The sequence below is a fragment of the Euprymna scolopes genome, chromosome 30 (assembly GCF_053919585.1).
Source record: "Euprymna scolopes isolate OS-2025 chromosome 30, ASM5391958v1, whole genome shotgun sequence".
NCBI classification, from domain to species: domain Eukaryota; kingdom Metazoa; phylum Mollusca; class Cephalopoda; order Sepiida; family Sepiolidae; genus Euprymna; species Euprymna scolopes.
The window spans coordinates 101,743,461-101,756,007 of NC_136511.1; the positions used below are offsets into that span (position 1 = coordinate 101,743,461).

The 12,547-nt window shown below is 30.3% G+C and overlaps 1 protein-coding gene across 2 annotated transcripts in view; it reads left to right on the forward strand.

Moving 5' to 3' along the window:
* Positions 1 to 12,547, forward strand: part of LOC145254916 (uncharacterized) — a 96,424-nt gene that overhangs the window by 43,523 nt on the left and 40,354 nt on the right. For both annotated transcript variants that reach the window (XM_080113878.1, XM_080113879.1), the window contains exon 2: positions 5,865 to 5,973. In XM_080113878.1, coding sequence (XP_079970004.1) covers positions 5,865 to 5,973 — 109 coding nt within the window. The remainder of the gene's footprint in view (positions 1 to 5,864; positions 5,974 to 12,547) is intronic.

A 12,547-nucleotide genomic window follows, 5' to 3' on the forward strand; every position in this document is an offset into this window, starting at 1 on the left:
TAGTCAACCCTTATAGCTTATTTTATTTTTCAGTAATGTAAAGAAAACCAAAGAACATATATCAACAGTTTATCTTGAAGGAAGACTGAACCGATATTAGTGTTACATGTACCATGGGGGTCCACATGGACCCCGGTTGAGAACCATTGCTGTAGACAGTCAAGAGAATCAAAGAACACCCTGCCAACTCTGAACACTAGGGACCCGTATTCCAAGTGTGGACGAATCATTGTCTTGTAACTAGTCAGCAAATGCTATTCATAAGGAATCATAATATATATATATAAATAACCAAAATTTTCTGATGGCAATGCACACTAAGACAAAACTATTATAAAAGCAATTTAATTTGTTTGCTTGAAAATGATTAACAATATTTCTATTATGTCATTATTGAACAATGATTTTGTTTGTCCAATTAAAAAAAGTTATTTTTAATTAGTTAAATAATTGTGATCACATGATGTCTTGGGGTTTTCTAAGCACTTAAAACTAAAGTGCCATTTTCCGTTAAATTTGAAGTACTGCTTGTACATTTGAAAAGTGTGTGTGTGTGTATGTATATATATATATATATATATATATATATATATATATATATATATAAGAATTACAGTTAAGTTTACCAAAATAATCCAAGATAGCAAAACTGAAGTATATTATAAATATTGAAGAGTTAATATTTATAAAGTAATCTCAACCAGATATAGAAGCTATATTTATATATATATATATATATATATATATATATATATATATATATATATATATATATATATAAGATGTCCAAAAAAGATTTTTTGCCCTCCCCCTCCCCACAAAGGAGAGATTCACTCCCATTCATCCCTTTGCAATTTTCTTGATAACTATGACTTGCTTTTTTAAAAAATCTTACACAAACATTAGTGATGGTGAAGGTAAATTTTTTCCAGAACAGATTTTCTGGGATAATTCTGGTTGCCCCCCCCCCCTATCATACATCCGTTCATTTGTTTGCACTTTTCTCAATAACCATGCCTTGGATTTTTTTTTAATTTTGCACAAACATTAATCATGGTGAAAGTAAATTTTTCACTCATGGAGGAGGACCTTGCATGCTTGGCTTGTTTCCTTTTTAATTGGTTCCCAAACATATTTGTCTTTTAATCCTAACTAAAGAGCACAAACAACCCATAGTACTTAACTTTGTTTTAAAACTTAAGAACTACCTTGATATGTCAGTTGCTCACTTAGCTTCTACCACTGTATGAGTTGTATGAAGAACAAGATTTGTGAAATTTTGGGGTAAGAAACAAATGTTACTTGTATTTGCAAAAGAGAGTAACTATGATGACTATTGTTTTTATTGACAAAAAAAATGTTAGAAATTAGTTTTTCTTTTCTTTTAATATCTGTAAATTCTCATTAATTGCTTAAAAATGATTTTTAAGCAAAACTAATTTGTTCTTGTTCAGAATTCCCCTATATTAAAACAAAAACTTTTAAAAAATCTGTATGATGTACGTACCCGTGACAATACGAAAATATATCTCATAAATTGATAAAGTAGCTTTATTTTTAAATAAGAAAATCAAATTTTAGAATAACTGAAGAATGACTCTCTTGTTGCTATTTGGAAAATAATTGTGAAATAAAGGGAGATAACTCAATGCAACCTATTAGATTTTTATAATACCTGTAAATTCTCATTAATTGCTTAAAAATGATTTTCTTTATAAAAATAAAACTAGTTGATCAATTTACATGATTTTTAATATATGATATTTTCATTTTATCACATGTACGTACATCAGATTTTTCTTTATTTTTGTTTTATTTATATATGGAGAATTCAAGACAAGCACCAAACAATTTGCTTGAAACTAATACCAAATATTTTTTTCTTTTCTTTTTGCTTATATTATTAAAAAAAAAAAAAATAGGTCACTTCAAAGAATATATTTATGTAACTTTTGAATCATGTCGTGGTGGCCATTTTGGATTTTTCACAGTGTAATCATCACAAATGATAATGTCCATCAGAATAATATTTCTCATGATGATAAAGCCTTACCTCCCATTTTTTAAAGGTTTTTTTATGATGCTTCTACTTAAAGTCGTTAAAATGAAACTTAATTATGTTAATTAGTTTAATATATTTGAAAACATTATTCTGATGTGTACAAAATTTCCTTTAATTTGATATGCTACAAGCCATATTTTGTTAATAATTTCTTTGAATCGTGTCATTGTGGCCATCTTGGATTTCCTGGTCGCCATCTTAGATTTTTCATGATGTGATACTGACAAATGATAATGTCCATCAGAATAATACTTCCTATCATGATAAAGCTTTACTTACTATTTTTCTTAACTGTTTTTATGATGTTTCTACTTAAAACTGTTAAAATGAAACTGAAATATGCTAATTAGTCCGTAAGTGACCAAGTGAGATGGTCATAAATAACGTCAACTGAACCTTCATGGTATTATATGTTCAAAATTTCATCATAATATCTTAAAAAATCTGAAGATACAACTTTTTAAAGATGGGTTAGTCTGTAAATTGTGCAAATTTCCTACCATTTTCAGTCACAAGCTTGTTATGCATTTGAATAGGATTGATTTAAGGTAAAAATGTCCAGTGAACCACACATTTTTCGATACTTTCAATGGTTATAACTCCAGTTCTAATGAGCCGATTTAAAAAACTAAAAGATATTATTTCTTTGTTTTTTATGCTCTTTTCAATAATGCTGGATTTGAGTTTATTCGATCTAAGAAAAAATGGTGTGGTACATCTACAGAGAGCATGACAAATGGCTTGATGACCAGGCAGTGTTTCTCTTTGCAAACAAATTACTTATATGGAATGTGATTTGTTGACACATTTGTCCTTGTCACAACAGAAATCATGATAAATTAAAAAAAAAAATAGAAAATGGACCTTGTGTTTACTTTTGGCAGCCGGGTAACTTTTGTTTCCCTTATTTTTTCCTTTAGTTTTCACGTTGAATGAATATTTTTGATGAAGGAGGGGAAGAATTGCTGTTTTTGGTGTCCGAATCTATCCATTTAACACTTATTGGTAGCTGATTTTTTACTTTGAATTAGTAGTATGTTTATTTTTGTTTTTTTTATAACGCCTTACATCAAGTGGTTTCATGCCTTGTCTGGCGTGATTTCTATAGAAAAAAAAAATAATTAAATGGACGTCTCAGAATTTTTCGAGCTGTTGACAGCTTCATCTGAAATTGGATTTGGTCATTTATCACAAACAAACAAAAAAGATTGATTATTTGACGATCACCAGATTGTAGATAACAGTATTAAATCATATTTTTAAAACTTCTAAACAAATGTCATAAACAAATAGATAAGCCAAAGACACTATATATCATGATATGCATATGTAAGTGTTGGTAGATAGAAATCATAGATAATAAATCATGATAAAATGTATTTATGGCTTTATTGCAGCTTCATGGCATAACTTATCATTAGAAGTCTGACAGGATTCTAACATCTGGTATCAAACATATGCTAGCAGGGCTACCTGGTATCGCCAGGAGAAAAAGTGTAAAATATTTTGATTAAAACATAATTTCTCTCTTCCCATCTCCTGTTTTAACCTCCATCTTCTAAGCCCCTAGATCTCTTCTGACCAACCCATTTCTTTGTTTGGGCATACACACACCCACAGCTCTCCTTTACATAGAATCCTAGAGGAATGAGTTGGCATTGTCCTTCCAAATTAGCTTTGAAAATGACTGAAAAACCATCCGTCCCCCCACTCCTCTCATGAAACGAGACCCAATTGATCTTCAAAGAAAGAATAATTTCCCTTTAATTTTAAATATTATTCATCCAAGGCAATGCCAATCAAGAGTATACCAACTTTGTAGGTGTTGGTTTAATAGTTTTTTTGTTTACTTTTAGCTGAACATGGTATGTGCACATATGCACACAGATAACTGCCCGTTATATAATAGACTGGTAGGGTTACTCAATGTTGCCCGGGGCCATATAAAACAGAAGTTAAATGCGTGTAACATCTTTATATTAAAACTTCTATATCGTCCTCTCTTTCTCTCTCCAACTATCCTTTATCTTTCTCTCTTCCCCTCTCCCCCATTTTCCATTCTCTCCAGCCTTTTCTTTTACTTTATCGTCCATTTTTTTCTTTTTAATGTGCTGAAAAATAATAATGTAATTCATGTATTGGAGCTATCCCTTTTAAATGTAATGCTCTAATCTCATATTTATTGCACCCGAACAACGCCAAGTGGAATAAAATGCGATGACAATCTTGGCTCTGAGTAATGTAATCTCTATCTCTACTTATATATAAAAGGCACTTTGTGTGTGTCTGTGAGTTCATTACATCTGAACTTCAAAATGGCTGGGCTGTTTCTATATATTTTTTTTTTTTTTTTCACACAAATGTGTCGAGTAGTGTTCTTAGATAGGTTTTGTATCGAAATCCTTCCAATAAGTATCAAAAATCGATAATAAAAAAAATCAGATTAAAGAAGGAACAGTTCGATTTTGGCCAAAGTTAACGTCTTTATACAACCTAACATCGCAAGTGCATTTGAGAAGTTTTATCACTGCAGAAGCAGAAGAGCTTGATGTATAAAATCAACAGTAGGTTATTTAATAAGACAGGCGTGTTCGAAATGAATGTTTCCATTTAGAGCACAGTTGAACCATGATACTTGACATTTGCATTTTAAGCTTTAATTTAAGCTATTATATAAAAAATAATTTTATAAAATCAGCAGTATGTTCTCCACTGTGCAATGTAAACTGCAATGTATTAATACGGGGAGGTATGCGAAGCTTCTTCTTGATGCATACTGATGGGTCCCTGACTAGAGCATGCAATCAATTGATTTTACTGATTTTGATGGCAATAAAAGTATTGGAATTTTGGAACATCATTCAATCCCAGGCAACGTCAAGTTTCCTAGCTCGCACACACATACATACACACATATATATAAAATGCGAACACACTCTCACAAGAAACCAATTTTTCCTTTTACCCCATTCCATCTGTTTCATTATTCTACGTGTCATTTTCACGCATGATCCTCTTCTTACTTAGTTTCTTTAAATACTTTACAGGCAAAATTTTTATGCATTTTGCTAACTCCTCCCCTCTGACAAGAAGGAAAGTATTTCTTCGAAACTCTGTAGATTAAGGACTTTCACTTCTGTTTGTGTTTCCTTTCCAAATAATGTGTTTAACTCTTGTTAAAGCATTTTTCAACATGCCTTATTAAACCTATATATATATATATATATATATAAAATCGTTACAAATACTGGACAAAAAAGATGTTTGTTTTGTTTTATTTTTATTTTTTTGCTAATATGTTTTCAGTGTTTTCCCAGAGGTTTTGAGACTACAAATCTATCTGTAACACTTTAAAAAAAAAAATTGTTACACCTTGAGTTCCCTACAGAAATAAATCGCAGGTATATTTTGTAAGTTAAATCCCTGGCTTCAAATTTAGACTAATTTGGAAGTGGGCTCCACAATGAGGGCAGGTATTTATTTTGTCAAGTTCAGACTCGAATGGTAGTGGTATTAGTGAAAATACTAGAGCTTACGCCGATAATTTGCAACCTTCTCATCTATTCCACCTGAACTTAGACACGATCGAATAAAGAACTCTTATCTCACGATATAGCCAACTTCCACATTTTGCACTCATGGATCTAATCCTAACTCTGATTAATTTCTATAGAGCACTCTAAGGCAACATAGATTTGTTTTTCTCTAAAAAAATTTGTTTAATTTTTTTAAATTTTCCTTTTTCCTTTTTAAAAAAAATGATTTTTTTTTCTTCTTTTAATGTGCTTATTTTTCGTTTTAGCCAATCAAAATGGATTTTTCTCCTGGCTGATTTTGCCAACGTTCTTAAGGCATTCATTGGTACAAACTATCTTTCCTTGCCGTATGCATTCAGTAAAAGTGGAATTGTGGTAAGTGAGGCTTTTATTTACTTACATAAAGGTTGGACGATGATGCAATTCTTAGTTTCACTGTTAATTTGTATCTATTTCATTTATTTATGTTCTCAATTCTTTATTTAAATTTTTATAGTTTTTAAATTCAATGGAAGTAAAACTTTTACAATTGATTTTTGCAAGGACCCATGGTGCAGTGGTTAGAGTACTGGGAAAAATCAATTGTAAGAGTGATATTCTCCTGAAGGTTGAAGGTTCAATTCTCAGTGTGGGTGACTAAAATATACATTTGCGAATTACTTAGGATCTCTATCCAGTCATGACTGACGGAACAAGAGCACGCTACCCCTGTGAAGGGTTCCGCTCGAAATTTCGTCCAAATTCCTGAGTTCGACAGAAATATTCCTGAGTTCGACAAGATACACCTGAAGAAGATCAGAGGTTATATCAACCAAAAAATTGTGAAAATCACACTCAAGATGAGAACAGTAGTCCGATGAATAATAATACATATTTACTTTATTATTTAGAAAGGATTTTGGTACTTATCCAGTATTCAACCTAATTTAAAAAACAAAAACACAAAAAAATTTTATGATATACGTATTTATAAACAAATGCTGTATTCCACAAATCATAAATTGATTAAGTAGTGATTTGCCATGTTGTTTTTACATAAAGAAAGATAACTCAAACTACCAAGATCAAAATCAGCCTTGTAATGAATACAATTTACTATTAAAATCGCTGAAACCATTAAAAAAAAAAAATAATTTCTATATATTCAGGGTGAGCCAAAAGTAGGTGGACGGCTGTGTCTTATTACATATAGTTGTATGCATACATGATCTCTAAATAAATGTTGAGGCCATGTATAATATACAACTGTGATAAGACAAGGCTGTCAACCTACGTTTGGCTCACACTGTGTGTGTGTGTGTGTGTGTGTGTGTGTGTGTGTGTGTGTGTGTGTGTGTGTGTGTGTAGATATATATATCTACAATTATATAAATGCAACTTTGTTTGTGTGAGTTTGTTCCTTATAGACTCCAAAATGGCTAAACAGATTTTCTTCAAAATTTACAAAACTTTAGTGGATAAGTGATCTCAAGTTTTGTCTCAGAATACCCTCGATAATTACTTATAATCAAAACTGTTATTTTAATTTATCCATCATTGGTAAAGCCATTTTTTCCATGTCATCGCTTAGCAAAAATAATAGAACAACGGGGGCCGTGAAAATTCTACTGTGGGTAAGTCGATAGTGTGTGTGTGTGTGTGTGTGTGTGTGTGTTTTTTTTTTTTTTTTTTTTTTTTTTTTTTTTTTTTTTTTTTAATGACATGGTCTGTAGGTTCAAAACCCGCACATAAATTTCTTAATGTATTTTTTTTCGTTAACTTAAAAGAAATTTATATATATATATATATATATATATATATATATATATATATATATTTTAAGTTTTGGTTTCATTTTTGATTCAAGCTGATGCACCCAAGTCATATGGATATGTTTTTTCTTTTAGTTTTGAAATCACAACTTTATATGTAAGAATCTATAAAAAAAATTGACTCTATAATAATGCAAAGGAAATCTGCATAAATTAAAATATTTAAGCAAAGCATATTTTATGGCTAGGTTACGCTGGGCATCCCTGCTAATATATATATATAAACTACTTGATTAATTTACATGAGTTTTGGAATATGACATTTTTATCCCATAACAGGTATGTACATCATAAAGATTTTTCTGTATTTTTGTTTTTTTAATTAGGTTGAATTCTGAACAACAACCAAAATTTCAAGTTTTACTAAAAATAAAACTCAAAATGTAGGAATGGTAGCAAATTCAAGAAACACAGCGCTCTCAATGATACTGTCAGGACTTTATACATCACTGACTTCCCATCAATGCTGAAACCAGTTGGCCTTAATAGAGAGGATGGCAAATAGCATAATGGCCTGACTTTCTCTTTGCAAACAGTAATTTATTAAGTAGATAACTATTTTTATGTTAAAGGACCTGTGAAAATTCCAAGGAATATGAAATATATTTAATCAACAAATATGTTTTGATAAAACCAATATTTTTCTGGATAGTGCAAAAAATTTCTTTTTTTGGATAGGAAAAACAAATAACACAAAGCAAATATGAGTTTATTGTTTAAAAAGTAGTATAAACCTCACCTTGTACAATATGCTGTCCGTTTAAGGAAAGGGATAAAGAAAAAAAAATGGACGCTCCTACTATTTATGGACTGTTGGTCACATGAGGTAATGAGAGTTGGGGGAAATATGCAAATGAGATGCAGTTGGTTTTTCAAATAAAAAGCCTGCATGTCAGAGAGAGGCTGTGTCTTTGGCAGAAGTAAGTTCTTACAGATGTGCACTGGGGTTTGATAACAATAATTGCGAGAAGGAGAACATAACGGTTGGGAATTCTTTCTTGTACTTTATTTTGTAATAATACCAATATATTTAACCGAGTTTATTAAGATTTCTCAGAAAATAGTGTCCATTGTATTTTAAATCTAGAACTGACTAAAATAAGATAGATTAATACAGGGTGACCAAAAAAAACGGGCCCCAACTCTAATTAGACCCTGTTTCTTAGTGTTTTGTCTGAATGAAATGAAACTTTGGTCATAACTAGTTTATTATATTTAAAAAATCACCTCAAAACACTAGGGTCTTTGGCCTTTTTTTCTCCGTTCTACAGCATATGTTCTAGATGGCCTCCATTTAGCTTTTGTTTTGTTTTTTGTCACCCTGTATGTACTAATAAACACTCATAAAGTAATATCATGCCATATAGTTTAATACAAATAATAAAATCACATAAGAGACAATTTTTAATTTACTCCCTCAGTCCAGCACTCCTTCGCAGACTATGATTTTTTTTAGCCCTATTTCTTTCAAATGTTCACTTTTTATTTTACTGACTTCTTTCTTCGGTGAAGAACTGCTGCCTGTCAGAATTACTACAAATTCATTTCTCAAACAATTATCATCTATATGTTAATGTGATAGCGTGTGTGTTATTTTCTGTGTCACGCTTAAGTCTGGGTCATTTAATTGTTATGTACTTGAATTTCTTGTCATAAATAATTTTACCCAGAATTCTTCATAAATTTTAGTTTCGGTTTCGATTATAGTTGATGACACTTAAGTCATCTATTTGTTTTATAAATAATTTTATCAAGAATTCTTCCAAAGTTTTGGTTTGCCAGGCGTTCATACTAGCTTAGATAAATACTTTTGCAGTTTTAACAAAAAAGCTACAATAATATCAGAGCATCTCCATTTACACTGAATATCTACAGAATGCCAACATCAATTTATTACATATGAGTCCTCTGTGGAATTTCCACAGGTCCCGCGGGTGTATTTTTTAATGATATTCAAAAACAAGGCTACACCAAAGGGAGGTCACTCTCATATTCTTCCAGGTTGCCAGATTGGTCTTTTTAAAGCCAAATTTGGCAAGTTTAGCCTCTTTTGAAGCACAACTTACAGACTAAGGAACGAATAAGTAAAATATTATGTAGATTAATTAATAAAATTCTTTTAAAATTTAAACAAAATTTGCTTTGAGGTTTTAATACTTTGTCATTCCAAATTAAGACAGTTTTAAGTGAAACTGGAAAACTATTCTTTTTTTTTTTGTTTGTTTTATTTAACTGCGCATATCTATGATCTGTTGGTTTTTTTCCTTTCTCATCTTTTGAAATTATCTTTTCCGCAACCTTTTCTTCATTTGCTTTCTTCACCTGATGATTCGGCAAAAAATCAAACATTTGTGATATATATGGAACATACATTAACTATTTAAAAAAAAAAAATTTTAACACAAAATAGATTATTAGAAAAAACAAATTATTAAATAAAAAAAAGTAGGTGTAATAAGCAGAAGAATTCTGTTATTTTTAATAATTTTGCTTAAATAAAAAAAATGCTGACGTATACACACAATTTATTATATATATATATATATATATATATATATATATATGCCAGACGTTAAACCAAACATGATTAGTATCAATTCTGTCAAATTCATGCATCTTTTATTATTCAGAGTATTTTTAAAAAAAGAGGAAAAACAAAACCTATTTAGGCCATGAATTCTGAGAATTTATAACCTAGATATTTTTTCAAAATTACATAATTACAACTACACTCTTTCATATATAACTTGTGTATCACACTTCATTGCAGGTCACATTTTTGCAAATATCTGTATAATAGAGGGAAATGTACATGTGCTCAGCTCACTTCAATAATCATGTATCTAATTTTTATGAAGGAAGCAGGGGAGCCTTTATCTTCATATATATAATAATAAAAAAAATAAGGAAATATTTTTCTGTTTTTTCCCCCTTCTCTGTTTTTTCCCCTTCTCGACTGTTTTTTTTTTTTTCCTTTTCCTCTTTTTTTCCCCCTTCTCTGTGTTTCCCCCCCCCTTTCTCATCTGCTTTTTCTTCCTTTCTCATCTGCTTTTTCTTCCTTTCTCATCTGCTTTTTCTTCCTTTCTCATCTGCTTTTTCTTCCTTTCTCATCTGCTTTTTTCTTCCTTTCTCATCTGTTTTTTTCTTCCTTTCTCGTCTGTTTTTTTTTTTTACTTTCTCGTCTGTTTTTTTTTTTTACTTTCTCGTCTGTTTTTTTTTTTTACTTTCTCGTCTGTTTTTTTTTTTTACTTTCTCGTCTGTTTTTTTTTTACTTTCTCGTCTGTTTTTTTTTTTTTACTTTCTCGTCTTTTTTTTTTTTTTTTTTACTTTCTCGTCTTTTTTTTTTTTTTTTTACTTTCTCGTCTGTTTTTTTTTTTTTTTACTTTCTCGTCTGTTTTTTTTTTACTTTCTCGTCTGTTTTTTTTTTTACTTTCTCGTCTGTTTTTTTTTTACTTTCTCGTCTGTTTTTTTTTTACTTTCTCGTCTGTTTTTTGTTTTTTCCTTTCTCGTCTGGTTTTTTTTTTTTCCCTTTCTCGTCTGGTTTTTTTTTTTCCTTTCTCGTCTGGTTTTTTTTTTTTTTTTCCTTTCTCGTCTGGTTTTTTTTTTTTTTTCCTTTCTCGTCTGGTTTTTTTTTTTTTTTTCCTTTCTCGTCTGGTTTTTTTTTTTTTTTTCCTTTCTCGTCTGGTTTTTTTTTTTTTTTTCCTTTCTCGTCTGGTTTTTTTTTTTTTTTTCCTTTCTCGTTTGGTTTTTTTTTTTTTTTCCTTTCTCGTCTGGTTTTTTTTTTTTTTCCTTTCTTGTCTGTTTTTTTTTTTTTCCTTTCTCGGCTGTTTTTTTTTTTTTCCTTTCTCGGCTGTTTTTTTTTTTTTCCTTTCTCGTCTGGTTTTTTTTTTTCCTTTCTCGTCTGGTTTTTTTTTTTCCTTTCTCGTCTGGTTTTTTTTTTTTTTTTCCTTTCTCGTCTGGTTTTTTTTTTTTTTTCCTTTCTCGTCTGGTTTTTTTTTTTTTTTTCCTTTCTCGTCTGGTTTTTTTTTTTTTTTTCTTTTCTCGTCTGGTTTTTTTTTTTTTTTTCCTTTCTCGTCTGGTTTTTTTTTTTTTTTTCCTTTCTCGTCTGGTTTTTTTTTTTTTTTTCCTTTCTCGTCTGGTTTTTTTTTTTTTTTCCTTTCTCGTCTGGTTTTTTTTTTTTTTTTCCTTTCTCGTCTGGTTTTTTTTTTTTTTTCCTTTCTCGTCTGGTTTTTTTTTTTTTTTTCCTTTCTCGTCTGGTTTTTTTTTTTTCTTTTCTCGTCTGGTTTTTTTTTTCCTTTCTCGTCTGGTTTTTTTTTTTTCCTTCTTACCTGTTTTTTCCCTGTCTTATTTTTTTTTCCTCCTCATCTGGATTTCTTTCCCCCTTTTAGTTTGTTTTTTTCCTTTCTTTTCCTTTCTCGTCTTTTTGTTTTTTCCTTTCTCGTCTTTTTGTTTTTTTCCTTTCTCGTCTTTTTGTTTTTTTCCTTTCTCGTCTTTTTGTTTTTTTCCTTTCTCGTCTTTTTGTTTTTTTCCTTTCTCGTCTTTTTGTTTTTTTCCTTTCTCGTCTTTTTGTTTATTTTCCCCCTTTCTCGTCTTTTTGTTTATTTTCCCCCTTTCTCGTCTTTTTGTTTATTTTCCCCCTTTCTCGTCTTTTTGTTTATTTTCCCCCTTTCTCGTCTTTTTGTTTATTTTCCCCCTTTCTCGTCTTTTTGTTTATTTTCCCCCTTTCTCGTCTTTTTGTTTATTTTCCCCCTTTCTCGTCTTTTTGTTTATTTTCCCCCTTTCTCGTCTTTTTGTTTATTTTCCCCCTTTCTCGTCTTTTTGTTTATTTTCCCCCTTTCTCGTCTTTTTGTTTATTTTCCCCCTTTCTCGTCTTTTTGTTTATTTTCCCCCTTTCTCGTCTTTTTGTTTATTTTCCCCCTTTCTCGTCTTTTTGTTTATTTTCCCCCTTTCTCGTCTTTTTGTTTATTTTCCCCCTTTCTCGTCTTTTTGTTTATTTTCCCCCTTTCTCGTCTTTTTGTTTATTTTCCCCCTTTCTCGTCTTTTTGTTTATTTTCCCCCTTTCTCGTCTTTTTGTTTATTTTCCCCCTTTCTCGTCTTTTTGTTTATTTTCCCCCTTTCTCGTCTTTTTGTTTATTTTC